Consider the following 25,181-nt stretch of genomic DNA (forward strand, 5'->3'; position numbering starts at 1 on the left):
ATATAAAATCAATTTTAAAGTAAAAATTCAAATTCTAAACTTTCTTTTAGTTAAACATGTCTCTAAACTGTAAATTTATATTCCCACTTTTAAAGTTTTTTTAAAGGTAAAGGCTTTATTAAAGCCTCAAATTAAAATCTTACATTTAATTTTAAACTTTAGATTCTAAAACCACATAATTTTATATCCCAAATATTTTTATATACCAAATAATTTTATATCGCAAATAATTTTATATACAAAATAATGTTATAAACCAAATCATTTTATATACCAAATAATTTTATATCCCAAATATTTTTATATACCAAATAATTTTATATACAAAGTAATTGTATATACGAAAAAGTTTTATGTATCAAATATTTTCATATACCAAATAATTTTATAAACCCAATAATTTTCCAAGAATTCCCTACATTTCAAATTCTAACACTCAGAGAATTTTTTTATGTTTTTTGCCCAAAATATTTACCCTGAAAATACTGAGGGAAAGAGGCCGGGTTGGGACAGGTGGATTTTTGCATTTTGGCTCCTTCCCTGCTGAAATGAAAATATTCTTAATTTAAAAAAAAAAAAAAATTGCTTGAAACTGAGAATATTGACACAAAAATAAACGTGGCCTGAAACAGAAAGTTCCTGGTGTTGGGGCAGCTGCTTCCCCTCCAACCTTTAATTTCTGTACTTCCAAACCTAATTGTTAATTTAAATTCAATGAAATCAATAATTTAATTCAAAGTAATTTAATTAACAATTAAATTTTAATTAATAATGAAATTATTTTCAATTAAATTGATTTAATTGAAATTAGATAAAATCTCAGATAAAATTCCTTTTATTATGAACATAATAAATTATTATTATATTCCTTTATTTAATTTAAATTTATTTAATTTAAATGTATTAGTTTTTATTAAATTGATAAAGGAACATAATAATACAAAATAACTTTAATAAATACCTTTATTAAATAATTCTAAATACCTTTACTACATAATAATTATTATTCCTTTCTGAAGAACATAAAAATCACAATTTGCCCATAAGGACATCATTTTTTAAAATTATGAACACAATAAATTATTATTATATTATTTTCTTAAATTAATAGTTATTAAATTTAAAATTATTATTTTTTATTAAATTGATAAAGGAACATAATAATACTAAATACCTTTACTAAATAATAATTATTATTCCTTTCTGACGAACACAAAAATCACAATTTACTCGTAAGGACATAAATTTTCTTTTATTATGAACATAAAAACTACAATTTTCATTCCACCTTTTTTTTTTTTTTTTTTTTATTTCCCCTACCCAGCAAGGGATTTTTCTCCTTGCAGAAACCAAAAAAAAGTTAAAAAAAGATAAAATTTGTGGATATTTACAAACATTTACAGGTTTTCTGTACATTTTTCACTCTGTACAAGCAAGGCACCAGCAGAAGTGACAGTGGCACACACAGCGGGGAGTCTGAGATTTAATTTCAGATTTTTTTTTTTTGGCAGGAAATCATTGAAAAAAAACCTTTTTTTATTAAATTTTTGTCCTGGGGAAGAGGGGGGATCCTTTTAACAGCACGGAGGTGAAGTTGGAATTTTTGGAAGGTTTTGGACCAAACCTCAGGAGCTTTTTCTGATGGGAACTGAACCCGGATTTTGGGTTAAAGAAAACCCAAATGGTTTTCCCAAAGAAGCCAAAGAAAAACTTTTTTGGTTTTCTTTTACCCTAAAATAAAGAGGATTTTTCTTCTTTATTTTCTGTAAGAAAATGCTGAAGGGAAATGAAAGCAAAGCCCTCCAGAAGCGGCAAACAATGACAACAGTGGTGTGGAAATAAAGGGAATAAAGGGGGGAAAGAAAGGGAGGAAATAAAAGGAATAAAGGGAGGAAAGAAAGGGAATAAAGGGAGGAAAGAAAGGGAGGAAATAAAGGAAGTAAAGGGGGGAAATAAAGGGGGGAAATAAAGGGGGAAATAAAGGGAATAAAGGGAGGAAAGAAAGGGAATAAAGGGGGGAAATAAAGGGGGGAAATAAAGGGGGGGAATAAAGGGAATAAAGGGAGGAAATAAAGGGAATAAAGGGAATAAAGGGGGGAAATAAAGGGAATAAAGGGGGAAATAAAGGGGGGAAATAAAGGAAATAAAGGGGGGAAATAAAGGGAATAAAGGGGGGAAATAAAGGCTGGGTCCTCCAAATCCAAACCCAATCCCAATCCCCGGGTCCCCAAATCCAACTCCTGTGTCCTCCAAATCCAACTCTGGATCCTCCAAATCCAAATCCAACCCCTGTGTCCTTCAAATCCAACCCCTGGGTTCCTCCAAATCCAGTCCCTTGGTCCTCCAAATCCAAATCCAAATCCAAATCCAAATTCAATCCCTTGGTCCTCCAAATCCAGCCCCTGTGTTCTCCAAATCCAAATTCAAATCCAGATCCAATTCCTGTGTCCTCTAAATCCAAATCCAACCCCTGGGTTCTCCAAGTCCAAATCCAACCCCTGTGTCCCTCCAAGCCCTGGATCCCTCAGCTCCAGCTCCTGTGTCCTCCAAATCCAATCCCTTGGTCCTCCAAATCCAAATCCAGCCCCTGTGTTCTCCAAATCCAAATCCAAATCCAAATTCAAATTCAAATCCAAATCCAGCCCCTGTGTTCTCCAAATCCAAATCCAAATCCAAATCCAGCCCCTGTGTTCTCCAAATCCAAATCCAAATCCAAATCCAGCCCCTGTGTTCTCCAAATCCAAATCCAACCCCTGGGTCCTCCAAACCCAAGCCCAGTCCCTCCAAGCCCTGGATCCCTCAGCTCCAGCTCCTGTGTCCTCCAAATCCAACCCTTGGGTGCTCCAAATCCAATCCCTTGGTCCTCCAAATCCAAATCCAGCCCCTGTGTCCTCCAAATCCAAATCCAAATCCAAATCCAGCCCCTGTGTTCTCCAAATCCAAATCCAAATTCAAATCCAGCCCCTGTGTTCTCCAAATCCAAATCCAAATTCAAATCCAAATCCAGCCCCTGTGTTCTCCAAACCCAAGCCCAGCCCCTCCAAGCCCAGGCTCTCTCAGCTCCTCAGCAATGAAACCCCCCCAGAGCGGAGCCCAAAGCCCCCCCAGACAATTCCCAGCTGGTTCTCCTGGGCCAGTGAGCAGAGGGAGAGCCGGGTGGGAGCGGGGCCCAGAGACCCCTCCTCAGCTGGGCAGCCTCTCCTGAGCCCCGGGGGAGCCCCCCAGGGGAATTTGGGGAACGTCCCCCCCTCACTTCTTCCTGCGGATTTTGGGTTTCTTGACGGGCCTCAGGTAGGGGTTGTCGATGACGTTCTCCTCGCCGTTCCTGCTGCCTGCCAGGGAGCTGCTCTGCTGCAGCACGGAGCTGTTCTCCTTCTCGGGCCCTGCGTCGTCCTGGCACGGAAAAAAAACAGCAAAAAAAACAAAAAAAATCACAAAGTCAGGCTTGGAAATCCTCCTGCTCACAGAATCCGTGGTTGCTGCAAGTCGCCGGAGCGTCCTGGGGTAGGGGAAGGTGTCCCTGCCCGTGGGACGGGATTTTTATGGTCCCAGACTGTTCCAGGATTCCAGGTTCTAAGCCCAGAGGCTGTGGGCAGGAGGGACAATCAACAACAAGGAGCTGCACCAGAGGCCAGGACTCGTGGCTTGTGAGACAGGAAAATCCCCTGGGAAAATGAAAATTCAGGATGCCCTGAAAGCTCCAGCTGGACTCTGCAGGGAGCTGGGGAACCAGGACAATGCTCAGCTCCATTCCCCATTTCCCAAGGAACAGAGCCAGAATTCCAAGCTGGAGAACCAGGACCATGTTTAGATCCATTTCCCAGGAGACAGAGCCAGGTTTCCCAAGCTGGGGAACCCTGACAATGTTCAGTTCCATTTCCCATTTCCTAAGGAGGCAGAGCCAGGTTTCCCAAGCTGGGGAACCCTGACAATGTTCAGTTCCATTTCCCATTTCCTAAGGAGGCAGAGCCAGGTTTCCCAAACTGGGGAACACTGACACTATTCAGTTCCATTTTCCATTTCCCATTTCTCATTTCCCAGGAAACAAAGCCAGAATTCCAAGCTCAAGAGCCCTGACACTGCTCAGTTCCATTATTCCCCATTCCCAGGAGGCAGAGCCAGGTTTTCCAATCTGGGCAACCCTGACACTGCTCAGTTCCATTTCCCATTTCCCATTTCCCATTTCCCAGGAGGCAGAGCCAGGTTTTCCAAGCTGCAGAACCCTGACACTGCTCAGTTCCATTTCCCATTTCCCAATTCCCATTTCCCAGGAGGCAGAGCCAGGTTTTCCAAACTGGGGAACACTGACACTGCTCAGTTCCATTTCCCATTATTTCCCACTCCCAGGAGGCAGACCCAGGTTTCCAAGCTGCAGAACCCTGACACTGCTCAGTTCCATTTCCCATTTATTTCCCATTCCCAGGAGGCAGAGCCAGGTTTCCAATCTGGGGAACCCTGACACTGCCCAGTTCTATTTCCCATTTCCCATTCCCCAGGAGGCACAGGCAGGTTTCCAAGCTGCAGAACCCTGACACTGCCCAGTTCCATTTCCCATTTATTTCCCATTATTTCCCACTCCCAGGAGGCAGAGCCAGGTTTCCAAGGTGCAGGAACGGCCCCAGGAGCCCCCCAGGGTGGTCCCACCGTGCTCATGTGCAGCGGGAGGTTCTCGGTGTCCGCCTGCTCGTCCTGCTCCGAGGAATCCGTCTCCTCCATCTGCTGCATCTCCAGCTCCGAGGGCAGCAGCGCCGTCAGGTAGGGCACGGTGAAGGGCCTGGCAGCAATCACTGGCAGCAGGGAAAACGGGAGACACAGTCAGCGAGCTGGGAGAAATTCCTGCCCTCAGAAACGAGCGGCGAAGTTATGGAGATCAAACATTTCGCTGGTTCTGGGTTTGGACGCATTTCGTTTTCCTTTTCCTTTTTTTTTTTGGATACTTTTCCTTACACTTCCTAAGGATGAGGAAGGAAATCCTGATCCCTGAAAGATGGCAGTCTCTAGTTCCCAATTTTCTGATCCCCAGAAGATGGCAGTCTCTACTGCTTCCCAAATTTCTGATCCCTAAAAGATGGCACTCTCACCTTCCCAATTTTTTGATCCCTAAAAGAAGGCAGTCTCTATTGCTTCCCAATTTTCTGATCCCTAAAAAATGGCACTCTCTATTTCCAATTTTCTGATCCTTAAAAGAAGGCAGTCTCTATTATTGCCCAATTTTCTGATCCCTAAAAGATGGCACTCTCACCTTCCCAATTTTCTGATCCCTAAAAGATGACAGCCTCTACTACTTCTCAATTTTCTGACCCCTGAAAGATGGCACTCTCACCTTCCCAATTTTCTGATCCCTAAAAGGTGCAATCTCTATTATTTTCCCAATTTTATGATCCCTAAAAGATGGCAGCCCCTACTGCTTCCCAAATTTCTGATCTCTAAAAGATGGCACTCTATTTCCAGTTCTCTGATCCATAAAGGATGGCACTCTCTACTTCCCAATTTTCTGATCCCTAAAAGGTGCAATCTCTATTATTTCCCAATTTTCTGATCCCCTAGAAGATGACAGAGTCTACTGCTTCCCAATTTTCTGATCCTTAAAAGATGGCACACTCTACTTATTTGGATTTGGGATGAGATTTGGATTTGGGATGAGATTTGGATTTAACTTCTCCACCAGGAAAAGAAAGGGAACCTCGAGGAACTGCTTTCTTCTTTTCCTCCACACTTTAGCCCCCAACCCCTCCTTTCCCAACCTCCCATTGTGGCCACCCTTAAATCCTTCCCCCAAACCCTCTGATTTGAAGGATTCCCACTCTCAGCAAGGCCAGCACCACCACGGGACGATTCCCAAACCCTGCAGGGAGGTGAAGCCATGGGGTGACTGACGTGGGAAGGTGCTGACATCGTCCTTGAAGAGGCTCTGGGTCTCGCCTGTCTTGGCCATGAAGCGGGTGAGGGCCCTCTCCACGTCCCGGCGCTGCGACGCCGCCTTCTCGCGCAGCACCTGGTAATCGCACACCGGCTCGCGGTACGTCTGCACGAGGGAGAAGGGCAGGGTTACACCTCCGAACCTCGCAGGGATGGAGCAGCTCCTCCTCCAAACCTCACAGGGATGGAGCAGCTCCACATCCAAACTGCACAGGGATGGAGCAACTCCACCTCCAAACCTCACAGGGATGGAGCAGCTCCTCCACCTTCAAACTGCACAGGGATGGAGCAGGTCCACCTCCAAACCTCACAGGGATGGAGCAGCTCCACTCCCAAACCGCACTGGGATGGAGCAGCTCCACCTCCAAACTGCACAGGGATGGAGCAGCTCCACCTCCAAACTGCACAGGGATGGAGCAGCTCCTCCACCTCCAAACCTCACAGGGATGGAGCAACTCCACCTCCAAACCTCGCAGGGATGGAGCAGCTCCTCCACCTTCAAACTGCACAGGGATGGAGCAACTTCACTCCCAAACCTCACAGGGATGGAGCAGCTCCACCTTCAAACTGCACTGGGATGGAGCAGCTCCACATCCAAACCTCACAGGGATGGAGCAGCTCCACATCCAAACCTCACAGGGATGGAGCAACTTCACTCCCAAATATCACAGGGATGGAGCAGCTCCACATCCAAACTGCACAGGGATGGAGCAGCTCCACCTTCAAATATCACAGGGATGGAGCAGCTCCTCCACCTCCAAACCTCACAGGGATGGAGCAGCTCCTCCACCTCCAAACCTCACAGGGATGGAGCAGCTCCACCTCCAAATATCACAGGGATGGAGCAGCTCCACCTTCAAACTGGACAGGGATGGAGCAGCTCCTCCACCAAATATCACAGGGATGGAGCAGCTTTACTCCCAAACCTCACAGGGATGGAGCAGCTCCACCTCCAAATATCACAGGGATGGAAAAGCTCCAGCTCCAAACAAATATCACAGGGATGGAGCAGCTCCTCCACTCCCAAACCTCACAGGGATGGAGCAGCTCCACTTCCAAACAAACATCACAGGGATGGAGCAGCTCCTCCACTCCCAAACTTCACAGAGATGGGAGGAGTTATGGAGCAGCTCCACCTCCAAATAAATATCCCAGGGATGGAGGAGTTGTGGAGCAGCTCAACTTCCAAACTTCACAGGGATGGAGCAGCTCCAATTATGGAGAGCTCCACCTCCAAACAAACATCCCAGGGATGGAGCATCTCCACTCCCAAACATCCCAGGGATGGAGCAGCTCCACTCCCAAACATCCCAGGGATGGAGCAGCTGCAGGCTCTGCTCTTCACCATCTCCAGTGTTTTGGACAGTTAAGAGTCCAGCAGGCAAAACTCCAGGGATCCTGCACTGGGAATGGTCTGGGAGCAGGCAATGGGAAGGATCCCATCCCAAGGAATGCCCACAACCCACAAACAAGGAATATTCAAAGCCAGGAAAAACAATACTTTGGATAAATAGCACCAGCACTGAAGTAAAAAAAAAAAAACAAACCACTTCTGGGGTTCTGGACATCAAACAGATCCCAGCCAGCACAAAAATGAGAAATCCAGGGGTTCTGGCTGATTTCTGGATGGCAAGGGATGCCCACAACCCACAAGGAAGGAATGTATCAGGTCAGCAGGAATATTTTGGATAAAACGGCAGCAGCACTGCAGCAAAACCTCCCCAACTCCTGGAATTCAGAGAGAGCCCAAACAGCACAAAAAAAAATGTTGTTTTCACTCACTGGTGTCTTGATGTAGGTGTGAGGATCTGGGAACTCTGGGAAATGGCCAGGAATGTGGGGTGGGTGAGGTTTGTTCTGCCCGGCTGTCAGGGCCTTGGGGGTCACGGGCTGGTTTGTCACTGGAGCTGCAGGGGGGAAAAAACAGCACGGGAATCAGGGAGCACAAAAAGGGAAAACAACAAAGGAATCGGGGAAAACACAGAAATAAGGGGGAAAAAAAACCCACAGGAATTAGGGAAAACAGCACAAGAATCAGGGGAAAATACCCACAGGAATCGTGGAAAATACCCACGGGAATCAGGGAAAACAGACACAGGAATCAGGGAAAAAAACCCCACAGCAATTAGGGAAAACACAGGGATCAAGGAAAACAGCACAGGAATCAGGGAAAACAACAAAGGAATCAGGGGAAACCAACATAGGAATGAGGGAAAACACAGGAATGAGGGAAAACACCGCAGGAATCAGGGAAAAGAACACAGGAATCAAGGAACACAAAAAAAAAAACAACAAAGGAATCAGGGGAAACACCACAGGAATGAGGGAAAACTACCACAGGAATGAGGGAAAAGAACACAGGAATCAAGGAACACAAAAAAGGAGAACAACAAAGGAATCAGGGAAAACTACCACAGGAATGAGGGAAAAGAACACAGGAATCAAGGAACACAAAAAAGGAGAACAACAAAGGAATCAGGGTAAACACCACAGGAATGAGGGAAAAGAACACAGGAATCAAGGAACAAAAAAAAAAGGAAAACAATAAAGGAATCAGGGAAAACACAGAAATGAGGGAAAACAAACACAGGAATTCTCCTTCCCAGGGTGTCCCCAAAGCTCTGCTCCCATCCCTGACCCGGGATTTGGATCCCGAAGGGAAAAGGATCCCTTGATCCTTCAGACCAATCCCCTCCCGAGGGAGCCAGGCCCCTTCACCCAGCACAGGAGCCCCAGATCCTGGGCTTGTCCCACAGAAAGCTCCTGGGGAAGGCAGTGAGAGGAATGCCAGGAATCCCAGGCTGGAATTGCCAGCCCAGGGAGGGCCCCCCATGCACGTACGGGCAGTGATCACCATCCTCTGGGAACGCTTGGCGTAGGCTGGAAGGGTTTCCACGTTGAAGCCTGGAGCACAAAAGGGGAAAAGAGGAATTGGTCCTGTCCGAATCCAGGATTTTTCCCAAATTGAACAAGAAAGGGATGGGCCAGGGGAGCGGATCGTGGGGAGGATCATGGAAAAGCATCAGCTGTGTGTGGCCACAGCACGGAGCACCTGTCAGGGACGTATTTTATGAAAATTCCTTTTCTTTAGGATTTTTCTTCCTGAGAAGCTGAGAGGCCTCAGGAACAAAATGCAAACAATGATTATCTGCTGCTGGGGAATGCAACAGGTGCATCTGTGATTGGTCTCATGGGGTTGTTTCTAATTAATGGCCAATAACAGCCCAGCTGGCTGGGACTCTCTGAGAGTCACAAGATTTCTTTTTCCTTTTCCTTTTCCTTTTCCTTTTCCTTTTCCTTTTCCTTTTCCTTTTCCTTTTCCTTTTCCTTTTCCTTTTCCTTTTCCTCTTCCTTTTCCTTTTCCTGCCTTCTGATGAAATCCTTTCTTCTGTTCTTTTAGTATAGTTCTAATACAATACAAATCATCTGTGGTGGTGTTCACAGGGGTTCCAGGACGAGGGAAGAGATGAGAATCTGACTCCATGCTCCACAAGGCTAATTTATTATTTTATGGTATATATTATATTATATTATATTATATTATATTATATTATATTATATTATATTATATTATATTATATTATATTATATTATATTATATTATATTATATTATATTATATTATATTACATTATATTATATTACATTACATTATATCATATCATATCATATCATGTTATATAATATTATATAACATAATATAACATAATATAATATAATACATTATATTATATTATATTATATTACATTACATTACATTACATTACATTACATTATATTATATTATATTATATATATTAAAACTATACTAAAAGAATAGAAGAAAGGATTTCATCAGAAGCCTTGCAAAGGAATAGGAAAAATAATGGAATAAATAACAAAATCTTGTGACTGACCAGAGACTCTGAGCCAGCTGACTGCGACTGGCCATTAATTAGAAACGACCACATGAAATTAATCAAAGATCTACCTGTTGCATTCCACAGCAGCAGATAATTATTATTATTATTTACATTCTGTTCCTGAGGGTTCTCAGAAAAAAATCCTAAGGAAAGGATTTTTCATAAAATGTGTCCGTTATCGTAAAACAATAAAATAATTATTTTATTATCATAAAATATTAAATGTAAATATAATTAAAAATAATAATTTTATTATCATAAAATAATAAAAAATCCTTCTGACTATGGGGGCGGGAGGAGGGAGCTGCTCACCCATCTCCACCAGGGTCACCACGATGTCCGAGAGCGTGGGCTGGGTCCTGGCCGTGTGCTCGCAGTAGGACTTGGCGCTCCTGCCGATCTCCGAGATGTCTGCAGGGCAAAAACACCGGGGCTCAATTCTCACTGCTGGGGCAGCTCCAGGGATGGGGAACTGGGGGCTGATTCCAGGGATTGGTGCCTTGGATTGGGGCTGATTCCAGGAATTTGTGTCTTTGGATTTGGGGCTGATTTTTGAGATTGGTGCCTTTGGATTTGGGGCTGATTCCAGGGATTGGTGCCTTGGATTGGGGCTGATTCCAGGAATTTGTGTCTTTGGATTTGGGGCTGATTCCAGGGATTGGTGCCTTTGGATTTGGGGCTGATTCCAGGAATTTGTGCCTTTGGATTTGGGGCTGATTTTTGGGATTGGTGCCTTTGGATTTGGGGCTGATTCCAGGGATTTGTGCCTTTGGATTTGGGGCTGATTTGTGGGATTGGTGCCTTTGGATTTGGGGCTGATTCCAGGGATTGGTGCCTTTGGATTTGGGGCTGACTTTTGGGATTGGTGCCTTTGGATTTGGGGCTGATTCCAGGGATTGGTGCCTTTGGATTTGGGGCTGATTCCAGGAATTTGTGCCTTTGGATTTGGGGCTGATTTTTGGGATTGGTGCCTTTGGATTTGGGGCTGATCCGAGGAATTGGTGCCTTTGGATTTGGGGCTGATTTGTGGGATTGGTGCCTTTGGATTTGGGGCTGATTTTTGGGATTGGTGCCTTTGGATTTGGGGCTGACTTTTGGGATTGGTGCCTTTGGATTTGGGGCTGATCCGAGGAATTGGTCCCTTTGGATTTGGGGCTGATTTGTGGGATTGGTGCCTTTGGAGCTGATTTTTGGGATTGGTGCCTTTGGATTTGGGGCTGACTTTTGGGATCGGTGCCTTTGGATTTGGGGCTGATTCCAGGGATTGGTGCCTTTGGATTTGGGGCTGATTTGTGGGATTGGTGCCTTTGGATTTGGGGCTGATTCCAGGGATTTGTGCCTTTGGATTTGGGGCTGATTTGTGGGATTGGTGCCTTGGACTGGGGGCTGATATTTGGGATTTGTGCCTTGGAGTTGGGGCTGATGTTTGGGATTGGTGCCTTGGATTTATTTGGGATTTGTGCCTTGAACTGGGGGCTGATTTTTAGTATTTGTGCCTTTGGATTTGGGCTGATTGCAGGGACTGGGGGCTGATTTTTGGTATCTGTGCCTTGGATCGGGGGCTGATTTTTGGGATCGGTCCCCCGGGTTTGGGGCTGATTTTTGGGATTTATCCGCAGTGCCAGCCAGAGCAGGGCTGCACTCCGTGCCCCGCCAGCTCTCTCCCCACCCTGTCCCTGTGTGAAAAGCAGGACCCAGCCCCTCCGTGGGCGGGCAGGGGGCACTCACAGCTCTGGATCATCTCGGTGAGCGTCTCCACCGCCGCCTTCTCGGCGCTCTCGAAGCCGGCCTCGGTCAGCAGCGAGCTCACCACCACCTGCAGCGTGCGGCGCCGCGCCAGCTGGTAATTGTCTGCGGGGGTGCCAGCCTGCTTGCTGCCCCTCTGACAGGGCAAAAACAGAGTTACCCATGGCATGGGATCCATGGGGATTGTCTGCGGGGGTGCCAGCCTGCTTGCTGCCCCTCTGGGACCAGGGAAATGGGAAAAGTTATCCATGGAATCCATGGGATGGGATCCATTGGATGGGACGGAATCCATGCAGTGGGACGGGATTGAATGGGATCCATTGAATAGGATCCATGGGATGGGATGAGATGGGATGGGATGGAATGGGATCCATGGGATGGGATGCAATGAAATGGGATGGGATGCATGGAATAGGATGGGACCCATGGGATGGGATAGGATACATTGGATGGAATGGGATGCAATGGAATGGGATGGGATCCATTGGATAGGATGGAATCCATTGGATGGGATGGGATGGGATATATGGGATGGGATGGGATGGGATATATGGGATGGGATTAGATGCAATGAAATGGGATGGGATCCATGGGATAGGATGGGATTGAATGGGATCCACTGAATGGGATCAATGGGATGTGATGGGGCAGGGAGCAGGGAATGGAAGGGCTTGGGAGCAGAGACTTGGGAACAGGGGAGGGTCACAGAGCAGGTGGAAGGACCATGGATCAGGGACTGGGAAGGGACATGGAGCAAGGATTGGAAAAAGGTTAGGAGCAGGCAATGGGAAGGGTGACATCGCAGGAACACAGGTACACAAACATACACATGTGTGTCCTATACACTCCCATGGGCACGTGTATATATTCCTATGCACTCTCATGGGCACGTGCGGATATGTTACATATATATATATAAATATTTATATATGTATATATATTTACACACGTGTCCTTATAGAACCTCCCAGACACTTTTTGGGACGCGGCCCTTTAAGGAAACCCCCACAAGCCCCGCCCTGTGCCCCGCCAGCCAATTGAAGCGCGCCATCCTCAGCCAATCAAACCCCGCCTCCCTCTGGCCTTCCAGCCAATCAGCGCCTCCCTCCCTCCACCCGCCGCCTCCACGCTCCGCGGCCTGGCCGCGGCCGCCTCCGCGCCCCGGAGGGATCGGACGCTGCCGCCCCGCCCGGCCCCGCCGGGGAGCCGCCGGGAACCCGCCCTCACAGCCCCGCGCCCCGGGAATCAGGCGCCGTTACCGTGCCGGAGCCCCCGGACGCTGTGTCAGCCATCTTGGAGCCATATGGAGCTGTGCGCATGCGCCAGGTGCGGGCGCGGCTGTGGGCGGGAGCGCGGGGCATTGTGGGAGTTGTAGTGCAGACGGAGCGACGCGCGGGGCGTTGTGGGAGCTGTAGTGCGGAGGAGAAGCAACATCTGGATGCGCCCGCCCTCCCTTCCCCCGCACATCTGGAGATCCCAATGGATGGAACGAGATGGGATTGGTGGTCCCGCCCATCCCAAACCGCACAGGACACGGGGAGCGCGAGGATTTTGTTGAGTCGGCAAAGTCTCCGTTGAAATCTGATTGATCACATCCCAATTCATGATATTCTGATTTATAACATCCCGATTTATGGCATCCCAATTTATTATATCCTGATTTATGATACCCCAATTTATTTATCTATATATATATGTATATATATATTATATTATTTATTATTATTTATTTATGACAATCCCAGATTTTGATTGTGATTTATTGTGATATATCTCACATTTTGGTCATGATTTATTGTGATTTATGCCACATTTTGATCCTGATTTAGTCCACATTTTGGTTGTGATTTATCGTGATTTATCCCCTATTTATATAGTGATTTATCCCACATTTTGATTGTGATTTATTGTGCTTTCTCCCACATTTTTATCGTGAATTATTGTGATTTATCCCACATTTTAATCGTGATTCCTCCCACATTTTGATCACGATTTATCGCGATTTCTCCCCCATTTTGCACGGAGCCCCGCTGCCAGCAGAGGGCACGTTGGCACCGAGAAATTCTGATTATTTCTTCACTCACAAACCAAATCAGCAGCGCTGAGTGAATCCGTGGCCATTTTCCCATCCCTCAGCTGTGAAAATCCCCAAGGATGGCAGCCCCAAAAGGAGGGGACAAACCCCGATAAAGTCCCCATGGATGGCAGCTCCACATGGGGACACATCCCAATAAAGTCCCCAAGGATGGCAGCTCCAAGAGGGGAAAATCTTAATAAAGTTCCCATGGATGGCGGCCCCAAAAATTGGGGACACAATCCCTGATAAAGTCCCCAAGAATGGCGGCCCCAAAAATGGTGACACAACCCCAATAAGTCCCCAAAGATGGCAGCTCCAAATAAAGGGGACAGTCCCAATAAAGTGACCATGGTTGGCAGCCCCAGAAATGGGGACAATCCCAATAAAGTCCCCAAAGATGGCAGACCCAAAAATGGGGGACAGTCCCAATAAAGTCCCCAGGGATGGCAGCCCCAAAAGGAAGGGACATGAAGGGACAATCCCAATAAAGTCCCCAGGGATGGCAGCAGCCCCCAAAGGGGGACACTGCATGGGGATGGCAGCCCCAAAAATGGGGACAATCCCTGATAAAGTCCCCAAAGATGGCAGCCCCAAAAATGGAGGACAGTCCCAATAAAGTCACCATGGTTGGCAGCCCCAAAAATGGGGACAATCCTTGATAAAGTCCCCAAGAATGGCGGCCCCAAAAATGGTGACACAATCCCAATAAAGTCCCCAAGGATGGCAGCAGCCCCTAAAGGGGACACTGCATGGGGATGGCAGCCCCAAAAATGGGGACAATCCTTGATAAAGTCCCCAAGAATGGCAGCCCCAAAAATGGGGGACAGTGCCAATAAAGTCCCCAAGAATGGCAGCCCTAAATGGGGATACAAAGGGACAATCCCAATAAAGTCCCCAGGGATGGCTGCCCTAAAAGGGGACACATCCCAATAAAGTCCCCAAGGATGGCAGCAGCCCCAAAGGGGGACACTGCATGGGGATGGCAGCCCCAAAAATGGGGACACAATCCCTGATGAAGTCCCCAAGGATGGCAGCCCCAAAAATGGGGGACAGTCCCAATAAATTCCTCAGGGATGGCAGCCCCAAAGGAGGTGACAGCTCCAGTAAAGTCCCCATGGCTGGCAGCAGCCCCAAAAGGGGACAATCCCTGATAAAGTCCCCCAGAATGGCAGCCCTAGATGGGGACAATCCCTGATAAAGTCCCCAAGAATGGCAGCCCCAAAGGAGGGGACACAAAGGGACAATCCCTGATAAAGTCCCCATGGTTGGCAGCAGCCCCAAAAGGGGACAATGCCAGATAAAGTCCCCAAGGATGGCAGCCCCAAAGGAGGGGACACGAGGGGACAATCCCTGATAAAGTCCCCAGGGATGGCAGCCCCAAAGGAGGTGACACGAGGGGACAATCCCTGATAAAGTCCCCAGGGATGGCAGCCCCACAGGCACAGCTGGAGCTGCAGCAGCAGCTGGGAGGCCACGATAGCTCCTGAGCTGTCACCTCCCTGTCCATGGGGACATGGCCCTGTCACCTCCCTGTCCATGGGGACAGTGGCCCTGTCCCTCCCTGTCCATGGGGACAGTGGCTGTGTCACCTCCCTGTCCATGGGGACATGGCCCTGTCCCTCCCTGTCCATGGGGACAGTGGCTGTGTCCCTCCCTGTGCCATGGGGACATGGCCCTGTCACCTCCCTGTCCATGGGGACAGTGGCTGTGTCACCTCCCTGTCCATGGGGATGGTGGCCCTGTCCCTCCCTGCTCCTCCTCTCTCGGCTGGAGCTGTCCCCAAATTCCTTCCGGAAGGTTCTGCCCTTGTTCCCTCCCGTGGGGGATTTTTAGGGACCCTTTTCTGGCAATTTTTGAAGAATTTTGTGACCAAAATCTCGATTCTGGGTCACATCCCTCAGGGGCAAAACTCCCCTCAGGATTTTTCTCTCTGGGGTTGGGTGTGAGGAATCCCAGCAGGTTTTGGCAACCTGAAATGATCTGAGGGAGTTTTCCACGCTCTGGGTGGGCAGGAAGGGAGAGAGGGTTTATATCCCAAATTTTTTGCGGGTTTTTTATGGGGATATTGGGTTTTTTCTTTTTTTTGTTTGTTGGTTTTTTGTTTTGTTTTGGGGGGATTTTTTAATTCAGCTTTTTTTGTTGATTTTTTTATTTTTTGTTTTGTTTTGTTTTTTCCTTTTTTTTTTTTTTTTGAGGATTTTAAACTTGAGGATGAGCAGAGGAGGGGGTTTTAACAGGAAAAGTCTCAAGAATTCGGAACTTTTCAACTTTTCCCTGATTTCAGCAGGAATGATGGAGATGGGATTTTCCTCATCCTCACCTGCAGAGCCGGGGCTGTTTTGGGGGGGGAAACACTCAAATATTGATGAAATTCAAATATTCAGGCATTGATAAAATTCAGATATTCAAACATTGATGAAATCCAAATATTCAAACGCTGATAAATTCAAATATTCAGATGTTGATGAAATCCAAATATTCAGATGTTGATGAAATCCAAATATTCAAAGGCTGGTAAATTCAAATATTCAAACGCTGATAAATCCAAATATTCAGATGTTGATGAAATACAAATATTCAGACATTGATAAAATCCAAATATTCAAACGCTGATAAATTCAAATATTCAGACATTGATGAAATCCAAATATTCAAACGCTGATAAATTCAAATATTCAAACATTGATGAAATCCAAATATTCAAACGCTGATAAATTCAAATATTCAAACGCTGATAAATTCAAATATTCAGATGTTGATGAAATCCAAATATTCAAACGCTGATAAATTCAAATATTCAAACATTGATGAAATCCAAATATTCAAACGCTGATAAATTCAAATATTTAGATGTTGATAAATTCAAATATTCAAACGCTGATAAATCCAAATATTCAAACGCTGATAAATCCAAATATTCAGACGCTGATAAATTCAACTATTCAGACGTTGATGCAGTGGTTTCCCAGGGGCCCTGCCAGGCTCGGGGGCACCCCGGGGGGGTGGCAGGCCACGCTTCACGTGCACACAACTGTCACCTGCTGTCACCTGCTGTCACTTGGGGCCTCTCTGCTGTGACAGAGGAGCCGCCACAGCTGGGGCGGCCGTTGGGGCTGGGGGGGACACAGGGACAGACAGACAGACAGACAGAGGACAGGGACAGACAGAGTGACAAGCAGGAAATGGGGGAAAAAAAACCAACCCAAAATCGCCCCATTTGGTGGCATTGGGATGCTCCAAACCCTTCATTGACTCAGGGAAAATGCAACCCCAATATGTGGGATACTCCAGAAACAATCCAAATCTTTGGGATACTCCAGAAACAATCCCAATCTTTTGGGATGCTCCAGATGCAATCCCAATCTTTGGGATACTCCAGAAACAATCCCAATCTTTGGGATGCTCCAGATGCAATCCCAACCTTTGGGATGCTCCAGATGCAATCCCAATCTTTGGGATGCTCCAGAAACAATCCCAGTCTTTGGGATGCTCCAGATGCAATCCCAACCTTTGGGATGCTCCAGAAACAATCCCAACCTTTGGGATACTCCAGAAACAATCCCAATCTTTGGGATACTCCAGAAACAATCCCAACCTTTGGGATACTCCAGAAACAATCCCAATCTTTGGGATACTCCAGAAACAATCCCAACCTTTGGGATACTCCAGAAACAATCCCAATCTTTGGGATGCTCCAGATGCAATCCCAGTCTTTGGGATACTCCAGATGCAATCCCAACCTTTGGGATGCTCCAGAAACAATCCCAACCTTTGGGATACTCCAGAAACAATCCCAATCTTTGGGATACTCCAGAAACAATCCCAATCTTTGGGATACTCCAGAAACAATCCCAATCTTTGGGATGCTCCAGATGCAATCCCAGTCTTTGGGATGCTCCAGAAACAATCCCAGTCTTTGGGATGCTCCAGATGCAATCCCAATCTTTGGGATACTCCAGATGCAATCCCAGTCTTTGGGATGCTCTAAACCCTTTCTTGAGGCAAGGAAAGAAATCCCAATCTTTGGGAAAATGCAGTCCCAACATTTGGGATGCTCCAGAAACAATCCCAGTCTTTGGGATGCTCCAGAAACAATCCCAATCTTTGGGATGCTCCAGATGCAATCCCAATCTTTGGGATGCTCTGAACCCTTTCTTGAGGCAAGGAAAGAAATCCCAATCTTTGGGAAAATGCAATCCCAACTTTTGGGATGCTCCAGATGCAATCCCAATATTTAGGGCGCTCCAAACCCTTTATAGAGGAAGGGAAAAATACAACCCCAATTTTTGGGGTGCTCCAGACGCGACCCCAGTCTATGGGATGCTCCAAACCCTTTACTGAGGCAGTATCCCAATATTTGGAATACTCCAAATCCTTTATTGAGGCAGGGAAAGCTGCAACCCCAATACCTGGGATGCTCCAAACCCTTTATCAAGGCAGGGAAAAATACAATCCCAATCTTTGGGATTTTATCCCAAACCCTTTATCGAGGCAGGGAAAGATGCAACCCCAATATCTGGGATGCTCCAAACCCTTTATTGAGGCAGGGAAAGGAATCTCAATATTTGGGATGCTCCAAAACTTTTATAAAGGCAGGGAAAGATACAATCCCAAACCCTTTATCGAGGTAGGGAAAGATGCAACCCCAATATTTGGGATGCACCAGATACAGCCCCAATATTTGGGATGCTCCAAACCCTTTATCGAATCAGGGAAAATGCAATCCCAGTCTTTGGGATGCTCTAAACTCTTTATAGAGGCAGGGAAAGATGGAACTCAAATATTTGGGATGCTCTAAACCCTTTATAGAGGCAGGGAAAGATACCACCCCAATATTTGGGATTTTATCCCCAATTCTTTATCAAAGCAGGGAAAATGCAATCCCAGTCTTTGGGATGCTCCAAATACTTTATTGAGGCAGGGAAAGAATTCCTCCCTTCCCCATAAATTCCCCATCCTTTGGTTGATTTCTGCCCAGCCTGACCGCGGGTGTGACAATCCCACAAAATGTCCCCAAAAAGGGCACCCGGGAGGGGTGGCTGCAGCTTTTCCAGCCATGAATAATCCCCACAGTTTTGTGGAGAACAGCTGGGAGGGCGTTTGGGGAGCTGTGCCACATCTGGGTGTCCCCAGAGCCGCGCAGGTGGCACCTCGGTGTCTAATCCTGCCAGCCCAGCCCGGGCTATCGAGGCCCTGTGGGGGCAGAAAGGGCACAGATAAAGCAAAAACTCCTTTTTTTTTTTTTTGAAGCTCCAGACAAAGATAAAGCAAAAAACTCCAATTTTTTGCTTTTTTTTTTTTTTTTGGTGCTCCAGGCAGAGACAAAACAAGAAGTCCTTTTCTTTTTGGGTGCTCGTGCAGCTCCAGACAAAGATAAGAGGCTGCCCTGGGTTATCAGCACCCCACAGATTAAAGGGGGAAGAGCTGCCTGCACTTCCAGAGGCAGCTGTGCCATCAAACTGCAGGGCTGCAATGGAAATCCCACCATTTTCCTCAGCCCTGCAGGGTTTGGAATGGAAATCCCAAATTTTGGAATGGAAATCCCACAATTTTCCTCAGCCCTGCAGGGTTTGGAATGGAAATCCCAAACTTTGGAATGGAAATCCCAAATTTTGGAATGGAAATCCCACAATTTTCCTCAGCCCTGCAGGGTTTGGAAAGGAAATCCCAAATTTTGGAATGGAAATCCCAAATTTTGGAATGGAAATCCCAAATTTTGGAATGGAAATCCCAAATTTTTCCTCAGCCCTGCAGGGTTTGGGAAATTCCAAATTTTGGAATGGAAATCCCACCATTTTCCTCAGCCCTGCAGGGTTTGGAAAGGAAATCCCAAATTTTGGAATGGAAATCCCAAATTTTTCCTCAGCCCTGCAGGGTTTGGAATGGAAATCCCAAACTTTGGAATGGAAATCCCAAATTTTGGAATGGAAATCCCACAATTTTCCTCAGCCCTGCAGGGTTTGGAAAGGAAATCCCAAATTTTGGAATGGAAATCCCACCATTTTCCTCAGCCCTGCAGGGTTTGGAAAGGAAATCCCAAATTTTGGAATGGAAATCCCAAATTTTTCCTCAGCCCCCTCCAGGAAATCCAAGGCCGCCTTTACCCCCCCCCAGATTTCAGGGGGTCCCCACAAACCCGTTGTGCCCCACAAATTTATTTTTTACCCGCCAAACGCCACAGCGAGCGCTCAGAAGTGTTTCTTTACTTCCTGCAGAGCGAAAAATCGGGCGGGAAAAACCAAAAAAACAACAAAAGCTGCTGAGCAACGATTTCTGCTCACCTGCAGGGCTGGGTGCGCAGCTGAGCGCTGCAGAGCAGCCTGTGCACCCCTAAATCTCCTCTGAACCCCACACCTGCAGCCCAGGCTGGTTCTGAGGCATTTTGGGGGGAGTTTTGAGCTCAGGGATTCTGCTGGGTGGGGGTCCTGAGCTCGGGGCTGAGCTTTGCAAAGCTCGGCTTGAAAGGGTTTGAAAAGGGTTGGGCAGGGTTTGGTAAAAGGGTTTGGAGCATCCCAGAGATTGGGAATGCATCTTTGCCTGGCCCTGTGAAAGATTTGGGCCAGCCCAAATATTGGGATTTCTTTCCCTGCCTCTATAAAGGATTTGGGGCATCCCAAATATTGGGGTTTCTTTCCCTGCCTCTATAAAGGATTTGGGGCATCCCAAATATTGGGGTTTCTTTCCCTGCCTCTATAAAGGATTTGGGGCATCCCAAATATTGGAATTTCTTTCCCTGCCTCAATAAAGGATTTAGAGTATCCTAAATATTGGGGTTGCACCTTTCCCTGAGTCAATAAAGGATTTGAAGCACCCCAAATGTTGGGGTTGCATCTGGAGCATCCCAAATGTTGGGGTTGCATTTTCCCTGTCTCTATAAAGGGTTTAGAGCATCCCAAATACTGGAATTGAATTTGGAGCATCCCGAGGGTTTGGAGGATCCTAAATATTGGGGTTGCACCTTTCCCTGAGTCAATAAAGGATTCAGAGCACCCCAAAGACTGGGGTTCCATCTGGAGCATCCCAAATGTTGGGATTGCATTTTCCTAAATATTGGGGTTGAATCTTGCCCTGCCTCTATAAAAGATTTGGAGCATCCCAAATATTGGGATTTCTTTCCCTGCCTCTATAAAAGATTTGGAGCATCCCAAATATTGGGATTTCTTTCCCTGCTTCTATAAAGGGTTTGGGACATCCCAAACATTGTGATTCCATCTTTCCCTGCCTTGATTTAAATGTAGGAAAAACAGCCCCTCTCAGGATTTTAGGGGACAAACAGCCAGTGAAGTTTGGGGCTTTGGGAGGCAAATATCCCATGAGATTTGGGGTTTTGGGAGATGGACACCCAGTGAATTTGGGGTTTCTCCAGGACAGGTCCCAGCACAGCTGCTGGCAGCCCCACCCTGGCAGCCTCAGGGACAGCAGGGGTGGAGTCTCTGACTTTGTTGTATTTGGAGATTATTTATTTATTTATTTATTTATTTATTTATTTATTTATTTATTTATTTATTTATTTTCTTATCAGTTCCAGTTTCAGCTCACCCAATGTTTAGGCAGCTCTGATCTCCTTTTCAATTAATTGCAGGAGTCTCACTTTGAGTGTTTCTCCTACTAACGAGCATTTCCTTACTCCTGGTTTCGGTTTTATTTTCATTTTTAGTTTCATATATTTATATATTTTTATATATTTTTTATTTATTATAAATATATATTTTATATAAAATATTTTTATTTTTATAAATTTATTTTTATAAATTTATTTTTATAAATTTATTTTTATCCCATGTGCGGGAACCTCAGGAATCACTGCTTGCTGAGCTGGAGGAGCTTTATTCACCCCTGAGATGTTTTTACACAAATTTAGCCTCGCTTTACATCAAAGCCCGTTGGTTTTACATTTCTGCTGATTTAAATACAGTCACACCGAGCTGGTTTCACCACCACAACATCCTCTGCTGGCTGCTGGAAGGAGCAAAGCCCTGATCTGCCCGGATCCACCCGATTCTGAGGCAAATTCTCCCCTAAATCCCTTTTCCCATGAGCCAGCCAGGCCCTGTCCTTGTCCCCAGGCTGCTCAAACCCCTTGGCAGCTTCTCCCAGGGAACCAAATCCCACATTTCCCCTTCCCTGGGCTCCCAGCAACTCCTTTGTCCTCCTTATCTCCAGGTTGGCACCTCCTGCGTGTGACAGTGCCCAAAAAAAAAAAAAAAAATCCAGATTTTGGCTTGGGGATGCTGTTAAAATAATAATAATAATATTCCCAAATCTTGGATTTCCACCCCTCGGAGCAGGCAGGACTTGAAAGTCTCCCTGGGTTTTGTCACTACAAAAAGGCAGCTCTGAGAGTGCCTAAATCCTGTGTGAGGCTGATTAATTTACACCCTGTTAATTACCAGGTGCCTTTCCAAGGGGCTGCTGCGGCCTTGCAGTGCACAATGGCATTTTCAAGGGGAATTAAACCCTTTGTTTCTGTGTTTGCGGAGTTGTTTTGAAAGGCATCATCTCCCACCTGGGGGTTTTTCTCCCATCCTGAAGGCCTTTATTACCTTTAATCAAAGAAAACTATTAATAATTAATCACCTAAATAAAAACAGGCTCCGTGCCTTGGAAATGCAGAATAAATATGGTGAATTTTAGGTTTCCATGAGGGTGCCTGGAGTGTCTGAATGTTGTGATTTCACCTGGCTGGGGGGGAAGCTGAGGCCAGGAGCAGCTGAATGCTCTGAGCAGAGCAAAAACCAAAAATCAATCCTCAATCCCTGGCTCTTCCCAATCCCTGGCTCTTCCCAGTATGGATTTCCACCCTGAATATTGAATTTCACAATCCTCAATCCCTGGTTCTTCCCAATATGGATTTCCACCCTGAATATTGAATTTCACAATCCTCAATCCCTGGCTCTTCCCAGTATGGATTTCCACCCTGAATATTGAATTTCACAATCCTCAATCCCTGGTTCTTCCCAATATGGATTTCCACCCTGAATATTGAATTTCACAATCCTCAATCCCTGGCTCTTCACAATATGGATTTCCACCCTGAATATTGAATTTCACAATCCTCAATCCCTGGTTCTTCCCAGTATGGATTTCCACCCTGAATATTGAATTTCACTATCCCCAATCCCTGGTTCTTCCCAATATGGATTTCCACCCTGAATACTGATTTCCCCAATCCCTGGTTCTTCCCAGTATGAATTTTCACCATAAATATTGACCCCATATTTTTATTACCCACCCCATTAGTGGAAAAACCCTCATTCTTCTCTCGACAAAACTCATTTAGGAGACTAAAAAAAACCAAGAAATTGCTGCCGCAAGTGTGAGAGCTGAGCCGGGGACCTGCCCAGGGATGATTTGCAAGAACCGCTGTGGTTTCAGCTCTGAGAACCCCCAGGCTTGGGGACAGGGGACAGAACCAGGCTGGGTGTCCCTGTCCCCTGAGGGCTCCCCAGGCTGAGTGTCCCTGTCCCCTGAAAGCCCCCCAGGCTCTGCAGAGAGGTGACAGCACCCAGGATCTGTGGCCCTGTCCCCTGAGAGTCCCCAGGCTGTGTCCCTGTCCCCTGAGGGCTCCCCAGACAGGGGACAGCACCCAGTCTGAGTGTCCCTGTCCCTTGAATCCCCCTTCAGGGGACACCCCCAGGCTGGTGTCCCTGTCCCTTGAATGCCCCCTCAGGGGACAGCACCCAGGTTCAGTGTCCCTGTCCCCTGAGAGCCCCCCAGGCTCTGTGTCCCTGTCCCTTGAACCCCCCCTCAGGGGACACCTCCAGACTGGTGTCCCTGTCCCTTGAACCCCCCCTCAGGGGACACCCCCAGGCTCTGTGTCCCTGTCCCCTGAGAGCCCCCCAGGCTCAGTGTCCCTGTCCCAGCGCCAGCAGCTGGCAGGGCACACGGCAGCCGGAGGAAGTGGCAGGGCCAGCTCTGCTGCCAGCCCCGGGCACAGTGGCAGGGCCCAGGCAGGGTCAGACATTGCCAGGCCTGTGCTGGGGTCTCCAGGAAACCTCTGCAGGCTCAGAGCCAGCAGCCCCAGATCCCCTTCCTGCCAGCACCAGGGGGGTTTGGGGGCTTTGGGGGCTTTGGGGCTTTGGGGTTTTGGGGGGTCTGGGGGCTTTGGGGGGTTTGCAGCAGGATTTGTTGGCAATTTCAGCCCTTCCGCGTCCTGCCCAGGGGCTGGGGGAGCCCCCCAGGACCCCAAACCTGAGTGAGGGCAGCAAAATTCTCCTCATCCTCCTGCCCTGGGGCTGCTCCAGTGTTTCCCAAGGAATTCCCAGACAGAATCCCAAATTTCAGCAGGTATTCATCTCCCAAAACCCCAAATTTCACTGGGTATTTGTCTCCCAAAACCCCAAACTTCACCAGATGCTCAACTCCCAGAACCCCAAATTTTACCAGGTTCATCTCCAAAACCCTTAATTTCACTGGGCGTTGATCTCCAGAACCCCAAACTTAACAGAGAGTTCATCTCCAAAACCCCAAAAATTTGCTGGATATTTGTCTCCCTAAACCCCAAACTTCACCAGATGCTCATCTCCCAGAACCCCAAACTTCACTGGGTGTTCAGTGGGTGTTTGCCACTCAAAACCCCAAATTTCACAAGGTGTTCATCCCCAGAACCCCAAATTTCACTGGGTGTTCATCTCCCAAAACCCCAAAACTTCACAGGGTGTTCATCTCCAAAACTCCGAAACTTCACTGGATTATTATCCCAGAATAAAAAAAAATATTCTTCCAGAATAAAAAAAAATTCATTATTCCAGGAAATCCTTCAGGATTCCCTCCATTCCTGGACAGGGAATGATTCTCTCCAGGCTCCATCTTAAACCTGGCTTAAATCCTCCCTTCCCTGCCCTGAGCTCAGCTTTTAAATTATTCTCCCAGGAAATCCCAGGAAATTCCATTTGTGCTGCTCCTCCGAGGAGCCCCAACCTCACAACATCAAATAAAAATATTTTAAAAATAAAAATATATATAAAAAACCCATAAAAATAATCTGCAATCCCAAATTAATTCTTTTAAATTTTTAAAATATTTAAATATATAAAATATTTAAAATATTCAAAAAATCCAAACCCATGGAATCTCCCATCAGGGCAGGAAGGATGGACAAGGCAGGGGCGTGGAACAAAAGCTGAATTTTAGATGTAAAACATCAGGGCAGTGGTTTTTGTTTCACTGTTTGCATAATTGGTGACCACAGATAATCCCCTGAAATGACCTAAATTTGTCCCATCCGGGGGCTTTCCAAGCCCAGGTTGTTTTCTGAAATTTTGGTTTCAACTTTGTTTTTTTCTTTTTTTTTTTTTTTTTTTTTTTCTTTTTTTAATTTTATTATTTTTTCTTTCTTTCTTTCTCTCCTGGTGAATTCTGGTTCTAAAATGCTGATTTTTGGAGTAAAAATGAGATTTCACCCAGGGCTGCCTCGCTCTGGTTCCGAGTCTGAGTCAAGGAAAATGAGATTTCACTGGAGATTTCCTGGGAAAAGGCAACTGAGGCACCAAACAGCTGGGAAATGGCAAAGGAGGGCAAAAAACACTCTGAAAAATC

At 46.5% G+C, this 25,181-nt stretch overlaps 1 protein-coding gene across 2 annotated transcripts; it reads right to left on the minus strand.

Moving 5' to 3' along the window:
* Window positions 1–2,035: 2,035 nt before the first annotated feature.
* TAF8 (TATA-box binding protein associated factor 8) lies at window positions 2,036–12,885 on the minus strand. 2 transcript variants are annotated; one of them, XM_063177935.1, is made up of 8 exons: window positions 12,826–12,885; window positions 11,549–11,702; window positions 10,133–10,231; window positions 8,761–8,823; window positions 7,702–7,826; window positions 5,878–6,025; window positions 4,645–4,787; window positions 2,036–3,393 (listed from the first exon to the last, which is right to left on the minus strand). In XM_063177935.1, exons 1-8 carry the CDS (start codon window positions 12,883–12,885, stop codon window positions 3,250–3,252), a joined length of 936 nt encoding a protein of 311 aa, XP_063034005.1. In that variant the 3' UTR covers window positions 2,036–3,249. The 2 variants fall into 2 exon arrangements, with proteins under 2 accessions (XP_063034005.1, XP_063034004.1); XM_063177934.1 differs by lacking the exon at window positions 12,826–12,885 and having other exon boundaries at window positions 11,549–12,546.
* Between the last annotated feature and the right edge of the window lie 12,296 nt (window positions 12,886–25,181).

This window comes from Melospiza melodia, chromosome 28 (genome assembly GCF_035770615.1).
Source record: "Melospiza melodia melodia isolate bMelMel2 chromosome 28, bMelMel2.pri, whole genome shotgun sequence".
Classification (NCBI taxonomy): Eukaryota; Metazoa; Chordata; class Aves; order Passeriformes; family Passerellidae; genus Melospiza; species Melospiza melodia.

What these genes read in the sequence shown, in the direction of transcription:
- TAF8 (XM_063177934.1), bottom strand. Translation starts at nt 11,993, where the DNA reads ATGGGTCCCATCCTATTCCATGCATCCCATCCCATTTCATTGCATCCC. An exon ending in CACCGAGATGATCCAGAGCT is followed by an intron (nt 10,232 to 11,548) that starts GTGAGTGCCCCC and finishes TTTGCCCTGCAG; the next exon opens with ACATCTCGGAGATCGGCAGG. An exon ending in TCCCGCTGCACATGAGCACG is followed by an intron (nt 3,394 to 4,644) that starts GTGGGACCACCC and finishes TTTCCGTGCCAG; the next exon opens with GACGACGCAGGGCCCGAGAA.